The sequence below is a fragment of the Cucumis melo genome, chromosome 3 (assembly GCF_025177605.1).
Source record: "Cucumis melo cultivar AY chromosome 3, USDA_Cmelo_AY_1.0, whole genome shotgun sequence".
In the NCBI taxonomy this organism is placed as follows: domain Eukaryota; kingdom Viridiplantae; phylum Streptophyta; class Magnoliopsida; order Cucurbitales; family Cucurbitaceae; genus Cucumis; species Cucumis melo.
Window position 1 is genome coordinate 4072908 of NC_066859.1, and position 14971 is coordinate 4087878.

At 35.8% G+C, this 14971-nt stretch overlaps 3 protein-coding genes and 1 non-coding gene across 7 annotated transcripts; 2 read left to right on the forward strand and 2 right to left on the reverse strand.

Annotated features, from left to right (window-relative positions):
* The first annotated feature begins 1503 nt into the window (after window positions 1-1503).
* Window positions 1504-4514, forward strand: LOC103485600 (uncharacterized). 4 transcript variants are annotated; one of them, XM_051081890.1, is made up of 4 exons: window positions 1504-1782; window positions 2705-2786; window positions 2863-3459; window positions 4039-4514. In XM_051081890.1, exons 3-4 carry the CDS (start codon window positions 2909-2911, stop codon window positions 4103-4105), a joined length of 618 nt encoding a protein of 205 aa, XP_050937847.1. In that variant the 5' UTR covers window positions 1504-1782; window positions 2705-2786; window positions 2863-2908; the 3' UTR covers window positions 4106-4514. The 4 variants fall into 4 exon arrangements, with proteins under 4 accessions (XP_050937847.1, XP_050937845.1, XP_050937846.1 ...); XM_051081888.1 differs by having other exon boundaries at window positions 1504-1690; XM_051081889.1 differs by having other exon boundaries at window positions 1505-1782; window positions 2888-3459.
* LOC103485601 (light-harvesting complex-like protein OHP2, chloroplastic) lies at window positions 4180-12302 on the forward strand. The gene is made up of 3 exons (XM_008443269.3): window positions 4180-4324; window positions 4719-7240; window positions 12001-12302. The coding sequence occupies exons 2-3, from the start codon at window positions 6780-6782 to the stop codon at window positions 12113-12115; spliced, it is 576 nt and encodes a 191-aa protein (XP_008441491.2). The 5' UTR covers window positions 4180-4324; window positions 4719-6779; the 3' UTR covers window positions 12116-12302.
* TRNAQ-CUG (transfer RNA glutamine (anticodon CUG)) lies at window positions 5767-5838 on the reverse strand. Its single transcript has one exon. It is a non-coding gene; the product is annotated as a tRNA-Gln (tRNA).
* Window positions 12303-13153: 851 nt separating the features above from the next.
* Window positions 13154-14971, reverse strand: LOC103485602 (putative serine/threonine-protein kinase). The gene has a single exon (XM_008443270.3). The coding sequence runs from the start codon at window positions 14612-14614 to the stop codon at window positions 13436-13438; it is 1179 nt and encodes a 392-aa protein (XP_008441492.2). The 5' UTR covers window positions 14615-14971; the 3' UTR covers window positions 13154-13435.

The following is a 14971-nucleotide window of genomic DNA, read 5'->3' on the forward strand; positions in this document are numbered from 1 at the left end:
ATCAACCATAAAATTTGTTTTACAAAGACTTCATTTGAGTACCTACAAGATAAAAGAAGGTAAACACAAGTGTGGTGTCTAGTCATATACACATTGATACTCTAGTCGGTTTTGTTTTCTAAGTAACTAGACTATAGAAAAAATAGTAGAGTATTCATGCATACCGTCAACCAATAACCTAGGTCATTTTGAATAGAATGATGATCTGGAATTGGTGCTTGGGGGCACATAATTAATTGCCCCTTTTCCACCATCACTACAGTAGACTCATGATCTTTATGACACTCTCGTTCGTTTAGAATCTGAATGATTTCATATTTAATCACTTAGAGGTCTTCATCGTGGATCCTCTCAGTTCCCCTTGGCATTGCTCTAAAGGTAATCTCCTTGTGTGTTCTCTTTCTTTTGCGAGCTTCTCTTAGGAGGTCAGGTTATCATTTGTTGGTTCTTCTCCCATGGTACTTCTTAAGGAGATTCTCTTTTATGATCTTAAACTCATCTTTTCTGCTGGGCTCTTTGAATTTACTCCTCTTGAGCTTATCTCATGGGTCTCACTTAGCTCTTTAAGATCCCCCTCATGAGTTCTTCTCTTAAGCTCTTTTCTAGGCTTCCTTGAGCTTCTCTTGAGCCTATTCTCATGAATCCCACTGAGTTGTACAAGCACTTTCCCATGAGTGCTCTTAAAGCATCTCTAAAGCTCATTTGAGCTTACTCCTCTTGAGTATGCTTCATGGGTCCTACCGAGCTCTTTAAGCTCTCCTTCAAGAGTGTTCCTCTAGAGCTCTCTTATAGGGTCCTTTGAGCTTCTCTTGAGCCAAATTCATGAGTTGTACTAAGCAATCTAAGCTCTCCCATTGGTGCTCTTAAGCTTTCTTCTAAATTCCTCTAAGCTTACTCATGTCCCATGGGTCCTTGGGGTTCTTAAGCTCTCTTCTAGGTACCTTTGACTTACTTATCTTGAACTTGCCTAATTGATCCTATTGAGCTCATTAAGCTATCCCTCGTGGGTGTTTCTCTTAAGCTGTCTTATAGGATTCTATTGAGCTTTTTTCAAGGTTTTCAAAGCTCTCTTGAGCTTATATCATTTGTCCTACTAAACTCTCTAAACTCTTTTATGTTGCCTTATGTTGCCTCATTGGTTCTCTTAACTAGACTAGAATTCACAAAAACAATAACTTACTTGTTTATTAAATTATGGAGTGTTTTGAAATTCCTAGGTCAAAATTATAAGACTCGTTTAAGTTTAGAACTAAAATGAATGAAATTATAAATGTAGTGTCCAAATTCATATTTGATAAATATAAGATTAAAATTAATGTTTGGTATCACACTATCATTAATTGTATACGAAAAAGAAAAAGAAAGTGGAAATTAATTTTATATTGCAAAAGTTAATAATTAAATGAAAAAGAAAAATAATAGATGGGGCCCATCACTATCATGCGCCTGAGAGTCACCATCTTTGTCTTCCCTAAAATAATGTAAGCCAGAGACGGCTCTGACTCTTTTTTTTTTTTTTTCTTCCCTTTCTTCCCTTCTTTAAAATATTCTCTTCTCTCTCCCAATTCCTCGCCGATTTTTATCTCCTACTGCCATTCTCAGGAGCAAAATCGTCAGACCGCCCGATTTCACTTTCCAAACGCTGCCGATTAACCTGCCTTACTCTCACTTCCTTCCAATCTCTACTCAGGTACAACCACAATTTTCTTCGATCTCATTTTTAGTACCCGAGAAATCGAATCAAATGGATCCCTCTTCCAATTTCTGTTTGTTTCCAAGAAAGTGAGTCCTCGTTTTTGCTTAAAATTTGTTTGATAATTGATCCTTGTAATTGATAGTGATCTTCTCAACTGGAAGATAATTGCAATTTTTTTTCTTTCTGAAATGGCTGTAATTTAGAGTTCGTCAACTGAGTGGTTATGGCCAGTGAGATGTTCGTGTTGAGGATTTATTTTTGTTTGAAGCTGTTTCCGATTTTTGAGCAGGAGATTGTAGATTTCAATTTGTTATCCGAGTTTTTGGATGCGTTTGAGAGTTCTTCAGAAGAAAAGCAAAAAGTTATATATATATCTTATCGAGTTTCGTGAAGAATAGAATAACGGCTGAGTAGTAGCTCTTTATTTTTACTTTTTTTCCTTCTTGCACCAATTAATTTTATCTAGTTCAATTATTTATTAATTCGTCTGTTCTTTGTTTATACTTCGTAGCTGCAATGAATTTGTCTCGAATTTTTTTCAATAATTGATAATTTGAAATTTCTCTTCACCGTATGAAATCACGGCTGGATCCAAAAGCTTAGCAGAGTTAAGCAATATATTAAAGGATAGATTTCAATAGTATAGAATGTTGAAATGTCCGGCTGTGGCTGAGTCATGAATTTCGTATCATATATTCATATGTTTTTATTGGTTGCTGTCTTCGTACTTCGATTCTGACGTAGAATTGTGCATTTAATATACTACTTTATGCATATCCTGAATCTTTTCTCTTAATTCTTGTTGGTACATTATTAGGCGATAAGTTTGGATAACTTTGTAGGGTAATTTGTGACTGATGAAGGCATAAAGATGGTGATTTGTTTTCTTTTTGAGTTCAGATTTTGTAGGACTATGTTGTTTGTGTGCCTCGTGATCAATTATGGATTTTGTATGTATTTAAATGCTTTGGAAACTAGAACCATTCTAACTTTGTTCTAAACAAACAGCCAATCTGCACAGATCGGCAGAAAGAAATTTTATCTTCCAGAGATTAATCTTATGATCAAGGAAAAATTTCAGTGGTGATAGGTATGGTAACCATTCTGTTTATGAATTATAGACGGATTAATGAAACTGTGTCTGATTCTCATAATATTCTGAGTAGGGAGTTTTGTTGAAATTCTTTTTAGGTTCCCAGACGAGTACAACTGATGTTATTGGCATTAGAAGGGGGAGGGTTCTTTTCTTCTTCAGCTTCTGGTTATAGCAGTAGCTTGTCTCTTCTTCTTTTGGGTCAGAAGAGCGAAGATAAATCCATGAGAGTGTTGCCATTGTTGGTGGACCGAGACCCTGACGTTAACATTCAGCTGGCTTCGACAAAGACGTGGATTTCCTGGAGGTGCGCCTCCCCCTCCTTTCGTCGCTGCTTCCGTCATAATCCTGCAGAGCCAACAACTCCGTCTCCTTTGAAGAAACCGGCCACTACCCAGCGCCAAGACAGTTTAAGAACGTCTCCTATTTCTGATAATGGAAAGAATCATGTTCCTAGTTCAGATGAGGATAATCTTGCAAGAAAAATGGTGCTTAAAAGTAGCTTGAAAAAAACATCAGATGCTAATGTAGATTCTGTTCGTAATGCTGATGGAAATGAAGCAACAGGAGGAAAGGGTAGTTGTGATTCTAGTCATGTAGAAAGAAGGAAAGTACAGTGGACAGATACTTGTGGAAGTCAGCTTGCTGAAGTCAAAGAATTTGAACCAAGGTATGAAAACTTCATAATTTTAAAACCCAATTTATAGAAGATGCTTGAATATAGTTCCATGTTCCATGTGTTCTTTATCATAGCCAATGACTCATATAGCTTCAATGTTCTTCACATCATTCCTTTTGAACAATGACATAAATCAACCTTACCCGCTTTAAAGTCTAGTTTGAATGGAGATTGCAGTTCTCTATTGTAGGAGTAGTTTGGAAATTTTACAAACTGTACTGTTTTGCATCTCAACTTTAGATCAAATTTGTACTTGTATCAAATATCGAATGCATTGTATATACTAATTCTGTTAAAGTTAACAGAAAGTTACATTCAGCACATTTTGTAAGCTTTTGCAAATGATAGATGTGTTTTTAACCCATTTTCAAAACATGGAGATCTGATTGTTATCCTTATGCTCTCGGTATCTGATATTAAGCCCTGTTAAAAAATGAAGTATAAGAAGAATTAATGAAGCACTTGGCTTACTCAAAAATCAAAATCCAACTCCGCTGCTTAGGTATTGCTGATCATAATTGTCAATATATGCTATCTTACTTAGGTTCGTGTCTTAATTCCTAAATGCAGTGAAATAAATGCATCTGATGATGAAAATGATATGGGGAAAAGAAGGTGTTTATGCAGTATCATGTAATTCATTCAAAACCCATTTTTACAATTGGTGACGTTCGCTCAAGATCCTCAAAGATATGCTGACTTGAATCAAATCAAACTTGTTGGCTCGAGAATTTTTCATGACAGAGGGAAACTGTGTCAGAGATTTTAGACATGGAGGAACCATCGGAGGAAGTTTGTTGGTTCCCATGTTCTTCATGGTGATCATTTATTCGTGGTGGTCGTGCTGATTTTTTCAGTAAGTTTTTCTTTTCTTTTTTTCTTTTTGTAATTTTCTATTCACATGGATGAGCTTCAATTTTTAGCAGTTTTTGTTGCTTTTTTACTGTGTATCGTCACTTAGTTTTTTTTTTTTTTTTTTTTTGTTACTATTTTACTCTGTTTCTTTCGTGGCTTTTTCTCTCTATATGAACAATTTTTTTGGTATATTTCATTACTGTTGAGTATTTAGAAGGAAGCTTCTTATTAGGGGCTTTTGTTGGTTGATCGCGATTAAGATAAAATTAATTATATGCAATGGCTATTAAGAGCTCTGTTTTTTTTTGTTTGTTTGTTTAATGCTGTCACTGAGAGCAGCAACAAAAGTCTAGTTTGTCATAGACTTGAAATTTTTGTATTTCTTCATCAAATAGGTCGGGAATGCAATCAAAGTTTCACGTCGATTAAATTAATAAGGGGATGATCCAGAGTTTATTGTAAGGGATAACAACTATCCCCAATTGTATGAAACATTTTGGATGAAATCCAAAGTGAAGTCGTTAGGGTTTATGTTGAAGGTGGTGTTAGTTGAGATATATAGAGATGTGTTGTATCTACAAAAAAAAAAAAAAAGAAGAAAAAAAAAAAAGGTTTCTGTTCTTGAGCTCTTCAAATCATAGACTTCGGATATGATAATTAGCATATGATCTGTCAAACTATGTTCAAATTGGGCAAATATGCTTGTACTGGAGTAATTACTAATCATCAAAGTCCTGGTAAGACCTGGCATCGGGCCAGAATAAGACCTGGCTAGTGGGACCCATATCCTTTCCAATTTGAGATGTAAAATGGTTAAATTATATAAAATGTGACTGAGCTATCACTTCAAATTCTTCATTTTTATCTCTTTAACCTTCGATTTAAAATGAAGAAAAGAAAACCTGATACTGGTGAGGTAAAATGTACAAGGAACATAGTTGGTAAACTTCAATTGTGTTTTTGAACTCTAGAAGTTTAAATTTTAAACTTTTGAAATTGCTCAACTTCTGCCAGTTTCTACTAAAATGAAGAGACTAAAGCTACTTGGCATGAGTTGTTGAAATTTTAGATTGATTTTTCCTACGTGGAAGTGCACGAAGGCAGCCCATCTTTCAATAATAATTTTTAAAATACGTCAATTTATTCTACTCATTAGTATAATTAAAAAAAAAATAACAAAAACAGTAACCTCAAAATTTCAGTAATAAGTTTGTTTCTTTTGAAAAAAGAACATTATTGAAAAATTCCAGCAGCAAAGAAGAATTAGTTAAAATTTCAACCTAAAATCACTGAGTAGATTAAACTTTAGGACTCAAATATTGCCAAATTTAAAATAGTAGAACAATATACTCAATAATTTGGAAAACACAATAATGGTAACCAGAATATTTAACTATATTGTAAAATTAAAAATGGAAAATATAAGATACCCAAAAATAAGAAAGGTTCCACCGAGATTTGAACTCGGGTTACTGGATTCAGAGTCCAATGTCCTCACCACTAGACCATGGAACCGCTTGGAACACAAATGAACATTTTATATAAACATTACTTTTTGAAACAAAATAAATAAATAAATTTTAGTTCTTAAAAACTTTTTATGTTTTTTTATCTTATAAGTTCTATAAACTTATGAACTTTAAATATGAAAATCCATAAACACAAAAATCAGCACCGAATCTCAAAATACTTTATTATATAATTTATTTTAAATTCAAAAAAACTAATTCTTTTCTCAAATTTGGTTCTAAAACTTTAAATTTTATGTTCCAACACCTCTCCAAAATTTAAAAAAAAAAAATGTAATAATTTTCTAAAACTTCCAATTTTGTTTGCTAAAGTTCTCTAAACTTTGAATGACCTATTCAATATTTTTTCAAGATATACCCACACATGGAATATAACACTTATCTACTAGTATTAAATTAAAGAAAATAATCATTATATCGTACCTATTGGTCAAAATTTAAAAAAAAAAATTAAGAATCTATTAAACATTTTTAAAGTTGAACTTATTAGATACAAAATCTTTCGAATATTATTAAACATTTCAAGAACATACTTTTTTAAAAGAATATTAAAATACATGTAAATTTAGATATTTGGTTCATTTACTTTTTGAATAAAACTATGAAGTTTAATAAGTTAAATTAAAATTATAAAATTACCAAAATGATATTTTATAGAAAAAAGAAAAGAAGAAAGAAAGAGAGTTATAAAAGAGTTTGAAAGGCCACAATTTGTCTTAGTTCATTCTGAAATTCATCAATGGCTTGCATTTTTCTGAAACTTGGCGACATCATATCCACACCAAACATATCCCCTCAAATCCCAATCCATTTCTCTTAACCAAATCCATTTTTCATCTTTTTTTTTTCTTTTTTCTTTTTCCTTTTTGACTTCAATTCCCAATTCCTTCGATTCTTCCATTTCACTTCCACTCACAATTTTCTGAAATGTCAGGGGCTTGTTCAATCCCCTTCGCCAACATCAAAATCCCCTCCACTTCTTCCTCACCGGCCGCCACCGCCTCTGCCGCTTCTCCCTCCGCCTCCGCCTCCTCTTCCGCTTCTTCTTCATCCTCCCTTCACTCTTCCCTCCGATTCCCCTCCTCCAAGCCCTTCCTCTTCACCATTCGAAGCTCTCAGACCGAAGGCCCTCTTCGGAGACCCTCCGCTCCTTCTCTCAGAGACCCCTCGCCGCCCTCTCCCCCTTCGCCCACGCCTCCTCTCAAGCCTTCTCCTCCCTCGCAATCGCCTCCCTCACCGGTTTTGAAACAGGATAATGTGATCACATTGGAGTTTCAGAGGCTGAAGGCTAAGGAGCTTCAGGAGTATTTTAAGCAGAAGAAGCTTGATGAAGCTGATCAGGGACCGTTCTTTGGCTTCATCGGGAAGAATGAAATTTCTAATGGAAGGTCGATTTCGTTCCCCCCCTCCTTTTTCTTTACTTTGATTCTCTTGTGGATGCTAAAATTTGAATGGGATTTGTTCTTGTTTGTTCTTGCTGGCTGTTATGATATGTCTGAAGCAATTAAATTAATAATATAGGCCTTGCTTCCAATTCACTGTCATTGGACTAATTCTCTTGTTGTATTTGGATTTAGATTGGCACTTTCTCTTTAAATTTAATATTATATGGTTTATTGTATTGATTGTTTTCGGCCATAAAGAGAATGGATTTCTCGATTGATTTCTGAAGCAAGATAGTTGCCAAGAATTCAAACCTTTTTCTAAGAAGGCTAAATCATAGTAAGGAAGTCAAAGTAAGTTTGGGTCGTGCTGATATGACCTCCATCTCTAGTTTTTTGGAGGTTCAGTCCCCTGCTTTGCGGTTTTTGCACTAAAAAAAGAAATAAATTTGGAGAAAAGAAGCATAAATTTAAAAAAAGAGAATACTCAAAATGAAATGGTTATTAAATTGTATTGTTTTTCATGCTGCTTGTTTAAACTGACCATCAGGACAAAGGCTTTTCTTGATTTGTAGAAGTGAGCTACACTGTGGTGTCAACTTCCAAAAGGCTTCAAAAACTTATTTGACGGGTCCCCAGTTAATTTTGCTTGTAGTTGCAAGTTTTGATTATGTTCAAGTGCCAAAACTCCATTTCTTTCTTTTATCTTTATGGATAACCAATTCATTTCAAATATAGTCGTTTGCAACACTTTCTCTGTTTGAGCATTCATAGTTTGCATCTGATTTGAGTTAAAAATAGTCCCTTTGTGTACCTTTGTTTCGTTCCATAATTTTTCTGGGCGTCATGGTTGTTAGTAGGGGTTTACATGGGATGAGGTTGGGTTGTCTGGCTGTGGAAAAATGAGAAAAGAAAGTATAATATAACATTTGACCCAATTTACCTTTACTAAATTAATAATAATAATAATAATAATAATATATATATATATATATATATATATATATATCATTAATTCGGGTTGGGTTGGATTAAATCGAAACCCAACCTAAAAAGAAAACCAAATTTTTTAATCCAACCCAACCCAAATTTTAAACTAACTCAACCAACCTTTATAAAATGGATTGGGTAGTCCAAGTTGTCGGGTTATTCGGATTATTTTTTACACCATTAATATGAACCAAGACGACCTTGTGTTGTCTTCGGGACCACTCACACATTCCAAAGCGAAGAAACTACGGTTAGCATTGGATTCTTACATTCAAGAGGAAGTGTACTCAATCGAGGAGATTCGAGCAACAACAATTCATTAGAAGATTTTTAATTGGAGTCAACAGTTGACGCTAGAGTATGGAACCAATTGGCCTTTGACATCTCTTGACTTCAAGGTTACTTTACAAGTCTTTGATTTGGATTTGAGGACGAATCCTTCAAAAGGAGAGGATGATATGAACCGACTAAACATCAAATTATTGGTGAACCTCTAATATCAAATTCTAATTATTGAAAGCAATTAACACCAACATGAGGCTTCCGTGGAAACCTGAGAACCGAGAGGAAAACCACGATATTTTAGTTTTATTATTTTTATGATGAATGAATACAATAGGTACAAAGGGAGAGAATAAATAAAATACAATAGCAGTAAGAAAGGAAAAGATTTAGGAAATAAAATCTTCCATATTATTTTTTCCAAAAAGGCCAAAGCCCTACTAATTTTAACGCTCCCCCTCAAGTTCAAGTTGGGACGTAAATTTCAATGAGGTTCAACTTGCAAACACAAAAGTCCTTTGGTCTGAAAAGCCCATTGGTGAGAACATTAGCAACCTATTGGCTCGAAGGAATGTACAGAATGCATATGCTTCCACTGTCAAGTCTTTCTTTGATGAAATGCCGATCAATCTCAACATGTTTAGTTCTATCATGTTGAATTGGGTTGTTAGCAATACTAATAGCGGCTTTAAAAGCTTCAATGGTGTCTACATTCCTGATGAAGATCTAACAGAATTTTCTGGAGCCTAATTTCCTCACATATTCCCAAACTCATAGCTTTGTATTCGGCCTCAGCGTTGGTCCTGGCCACAACACTTTGCTTCTTACTTCTTACTTCTCCAAATTACAAGATTGCCTCAAACAAAGGTACAATAACCAGAGGTAGACTTTTTGTCAACAATATATTATGTCCAATCCGAGTCAGTATATGCCTCAACGGTCTTTCTATCTGTTTTTCTAAACATCTACCCTTTACTAGGTGTATTTTTCAAGTATCTTAGAATTCTGTTGACAACTTCCATGTGTTTCTCATAGGGAGCCTGCATAAACTGGTTGACAACACTCACAGCAAAAGAAATATCAGGACGAGTATGGAATAAGTAGATTAATTTACCTACAGGGCGCTGATATTGTTCTTTATCGACTGAAACTTGATCATCAGAGTTTCCTAGTTTACCGTTGAATTCATTAGGAGGATATTTTCTCTGGGACACGGAGATACCAATCAGCAGGACGACATCCCAACATACTTGTCTTGATTTGCAAATCAAGAGTGTATTTTCTCTGAAACACGGAGATACCTTCGATCTGGCTACCTCTATTCCAAGGAAATATTTCAGATTTTCCAAATCCTTAATCTCAAATTCATCACCCATTCTCTGCTTTAGTTGATTGATTTCTGTTTAATCATCTACAGTCAAAATAATGTCATCCACATAAACTATTAGAATAACAATCTTCCTTGTCTTGGAAACCTTTGTAAATAGGTAGTCATGTCTAGGGTTCCTTGTTTGCTGTCATGAACCTGTTTTCTCAGTGTATAAAATGGAGAGGCATTCTATCGTTTCGAGTAAATGGTTTGAGTTGTATCCCACAAATCTTTTGCTGTGGCTGCATACAGTAGAGGCTGATCGATCTGAGGTTCCATACTATTAATCAGCATGGATCAGATGGGTGAGTCCTCCCTTTTCCAGAGTTGTTCCAAGGCATCACCCAGTGGAGGACGTACAGTCTCTCCAATTAAGAAGTCGAACTGGTGGCGACCTTCGAGGAACATCTTTGCTGATTGCGACCAAGAGAAATAATTTTGCCCATTTAATTTTTCAACTGAAAAGTTCCCTAGATGAACCCAAGAAGCCAGTTATATAATTTGACGGTAAATTAAGGAACGAAGTTATCGGGTTCTTGGAATACATCGGTAACTTGATTGGTTTGGAATGCGCCGAAGACTTGTCCACTTCAATGTCCGATCTGTTCTGGGGTTGGTTAGTCCTGTTACCAGAAAACAACGGTTTGCTATAAATTGTCAACATACAGTAGATTCTTACTTTACAGATTCGACAGATTTACAATAGGAGGTTATTGTCTAGAAGGCATAGGCGGCGCGTGGGGCTGCGGTTGGTCGGAAGGGTATGATGGTTGGACGTCCAACGGCGCATAGGCCTCCACGTAGAGTGGAATGAGCTGGGCGGTGAGATGAAAAGGCGTCGGCGCATAGGCCCACGCGTCAGACAAGAGCAACATGTGAGAAGTTTTCTGGTCAGGCGGTGCGTATGGCTACAAGACTACTCCCGTTGGTTAGATTGGTGGTCTCTGAAGGTTTTGTAGCAATTTTTCCATGGCGGCGGCGATGACGGGTTCAGTTTCGATTTGGGTTTCTCCTAGGTTATTTTCTAGGATTTCGTTATTGCTTCGCTCTTTTACCATATTGAAAGCAATTAACACCAACACGAGGCTTACGTGGAAACCCGAGAACTAAGAGAAAAAACCACAATATTTTAGTTTTGTTATTTTTATGATGAATGAATACAATAGGTACTAAGGGAGAGAATATATAGAATACAATAGGTGTAAGAAAGGAAAAGATTTAGGAAATAAAATTTTCCATATTATTCTTTCCAAAAATATAAGGGTCAAGCCCTACTAATTCTAACACTAAATGATATGAAAACCTTATCATAAGAGGATTTGAAAACCTAGTATTTGAAAATTAGGAACTCAATTGGTAAACCTCTAATATCAAATTCTAAAACTCCTAATCAATTTGACAACAATCGGACTAGAATTGAATTACCTTTTGATCGAAGACCAACCGAAAAGGAGAACTAGTTCCTCACTCCAATTTCGAACACTCAAGGCAATCAAACTTTACTAAATGTTCTTGCCAAAATTGCGAAAAGGTAGTGATAGAGACTCCTCATCTACTAGAGGATTTCTATGGTAGAAAAGCCCCAAAACTTCAATCGTCAAAAACTAACTTGCAATAAAATCTTAATGCATTGTGAAAAGACTAAACTAACCATACTTAAAAGTTATTAAAAAGAATAAAATTGAACAATATTTAAATTACATCACAATTATTAACTAAAATTTACTATTTTTTCTTATTAACTTAAAAGACTTGATTTTATCTACCACACATAAATAATAACTAAAATCTTGTAAAAGTTAAATATTAACTACCAAATATCCATGATATCTATTACCAAGATCCAATTTGAACAAACGAAAACAGAAAATTTTGACCCAATCCAACTCTAGAACAAAAGTAATGCAACCCGATCCAAAAAAAATAGAAAATATTTAACTCAACCATACCAAAGAACAAAAGTAACACAACCCAACACTTATAGTTTGGGTTAGGTTGTTCGGATTGTCAAGTCATTTTGTCATTTGAATATCCTTAGTTGCTATACTAGTATATATCAATTGTTCCGTTTACTGTTAACGGGTGATAACTCACAACTCTTCCTTGGTTGTTTTTCACTAAACAGGTGGGCTATGTTTGGTTTCGCTGTTGGATTACTGACTGAGTATGCAACTGGTTCAAACTTTGTTGATCAAGTAAAGATCCTTCTCTCAAATTTTGGGATAATAGATCTCGAATGACACGATGTACAAGGTCGATGTTGCTATATTTTTCCATTTTCTTTAATTATGTATCTACATGATGTAATTCATCCTATAGTCTTTATGAGAGTTTTGTTGTCTGTTACACTTAATTACCATTCAAGTATGTGTGCTCCTTGCAATACTTACTGTTTTTCTGTTATATATAAAAATCTTCCCTTTTTTATGAGTCTTTGTAATTCTAATGCACTGGGAGCATATTTCTTGTTCACACCTTGCCAAAATTCTGTACCTTCATTTATTGGAGGTTCCATTTACATAATAAAAACCTTGTAACTATGATTCATTTCTTCTTACTTCTATTACTAGCATTACTTCCTGTTGCGTCTTTTTATCAACTAGAGATAGTTCCGCCTCTGACTGTCGTTTGTGTTTCTGTCGGTAGTTTCCTTATGTATTTAGCCTTTGACTTACTGTCTTTCCCTCTCAACTCATTCTTTGTTGTATACAGTTGCCTAGTTTGAAACTTGATTGAGCAGTAGAATGGTTGTTTGCTCTCTTACAAACTTGAATGAAATCTTTACCCTAGGAGTGTGAATCATTAGAGTTGGATTGAGTTGAATTTTTAAAAGAATTTATTTTTTTAGTTCATTGGTTTAGTTCACAATTTGGTTCAACCTAAACTAAACCAAAAATTAACTTCATTATTTGTTTCTCATTCATCGTTGTGTTCATTCTCACTTCTCTGGTTCTTCTTTGTATCTTTTGTTTGTTGTTGGCCTTCATCATCATCTTTCAACATCTCTATCTATATCAATATCCCTTGTTTCATTCTCTCCCTGTTCTTGAATGGAGTTGTCGATCATCCACTACTCTTTCTTGTCGGGAGCTTCCAACCATCATTTTTTGTACCATCTATAACGATTGTGTTTTTATTTCTCTTCGTTATTTTTTCAAGTTCTGACCATAAAAACTTTAAACTTTTTATTGGATAGTTGGAGTTTAATGTCTTAAACAACTTAACTATACTCATATTAGAAGATTTTAAAAAACTTGAAAACTTTGTTGACCCAAAAATGAGTAAAAATAAATTTAATATTATATCATTCCATGGAAATGAAATTACAAAGTAGCATAAAACTCATGATGAACAAGTTTGAGTTAGATTAAGATTGTGATTGAAAAATTCAAATTTCTCTATATCACCAATATTTATGAAAAGAAATAAAAACAAACTCAATAACATCACTCTACACTTGGACCTATTTGAATAATTGGCTCAGCACACTATTTACATTCCTTTACAATTGAAAGAAATGTTGTGGTGCATCTCATCCACACGAAATGCCGATGCCAAAACTACTGATCGAGCTTTTCCTGAACAACTGTGATATCGAGCTTATCTTGATACTCGTCATCGTTGCGCAACTTCACGTCGCAAATCCGATCCAATAACTCGACCACATTAGACATAGGAGGCCTTTCTCTAGACTTCTCACTCGTGCACAAACAAGCGATCCTAAAATACTCCTTCACATTGGCCTCTACTAATTCGTCGTTCGAAATATTAGCATCAACCATTTCCATATGTCTATTTTGGGCCACTAAAATCCTAGCCCATTCTATTAAGCCCACTTCTCTTTCGTCCAACAACATGGGCAAATTGGGCCTTTGGCCCATTGCAACTTCGAACATCAAAATCCCAAAACTGTACACGTCAGCCTTCACCGTGGCCACCGTCACTCCAGCCCTATACTCCGGCGGCATATACCCCATGGTTCCGGCGAATTGAGTGGAAACGTGGGAATTGGAAGTTTCGATCATACGGGCGAGGCCAAAATCAGCAATATGGGCCTCGAATTCAGAGTCCAATAAGACATTACCGGCCTTAATATCTCTATGGATAATGGGCTGAGGAAGGCCATGTAAATAGGAAAGCCCATTAGCAACCCCTCTCATGATCTTCAATCTGGTATCCCATGGCAATGGCTGCCGCGAGGGCAAATAGCCATCGGAATCCTGATCGTCGGAGGAGGTTTCGTACAAGCAATTATCGAGACTTCCTCTCTCGATGAATTCGTAGATCAAGAGCCTATCGGGGCCGGAAACACAGTATCCCAAGATTTTAACAATATTCCGATGGCGGAGTTTACCTAGAGTTTCCATCTCGGCTCGGAATTCTCTGAATCCTTGGAAGGCGTCAGGATTGAGTCTCTTGATAGCGACGGTAGCGCCGGAGGAGAGACGAGCTTTGTAAACGAGGCCGAAGGAGCCATCGCCGACGACTAAATCGTTGCTGAAATTCTTGGTAGCGATACGGAGTTCGGCCATGGAGATTCGGAGGGAAGGATCGAAGGAGGCGCTCTCATCGACGGTGAAGGAGGAGAGATCTATATTGCGGTGGCGTACTTGGCGTTGACGAGTGGTTGAATGATGGGATTTGAAGTGTTTGCAGATGAAGAAGATGCAAAAGAGGAAAAGGGTTGCGACGGAGAAACTAGCGACGGATGCGAGAATTAGGACTGAGGAAGATTGCATGGCCTGATCTGATTTTGATTTTGATTTTGATTTAGATTTAGATTTGTTGTGATCTTGAGAGAGAGAGAGAGAGAGTGAAGATTGAAGAAATTTCAATGGCGGAATGAATGAGAGATTAGGGAAGAAGTAAAGGGAAGAAGAAGAATAGGAAAGGGAGGTTTCGAGGAATGTGGTTACAAACAGTCAAACTTCCAAAGGGGGGTTTCGTTTTGATTTGAGACTTAAACTCAGGCAATTCGGATTTCTTTAATATCATTCAACCCCCCACGCTTACCAAACACTAATCCCATAATAACACCAAAAACTGAGGAGAACCCTTTCTAACAACAACTGCTACATCAACCAAATCCAATTTTA

Bases quoted from the DNA above. Each gene is read 5' to 3' on its own strand.
- LOC103485600 (XM_051081890.1), top strand. From the start codon at position 2,909: ATGTTATTGGCATTAGAAGGGGGAGGGTTCTTTTCTTCTTCAGCTTCT. The intron at 3,460-4,038 runs GTATGAAAACTT...TCCTAAATGCAG, and splicing joins GTCAAAGAATTTGAACCAAG to TGAAATAAATGCATCTGATG.
- LOC103485601 (XM_008443269.3), top strand. From the start codon at position 6,780: ATGTCAGGGGCTTGTTCAATCCCCTTCGCCAACATCAAAATCCCCTCC. The intron at 7,241-12,000 runs GTCGATTTCGTT...TTCACTAAACAG, and splicing joins AATGAAATTTCTAATGGAAG to GTGGGCTATGTTTGGTTTCG.
- LOC103485602 (XM_008443270.3), bottom strand. From the start codon at position 14,614: ATGCAATCTTCCTCAGTCCTAATTCTCGCATCCGTCGCTAGTTTCTCC.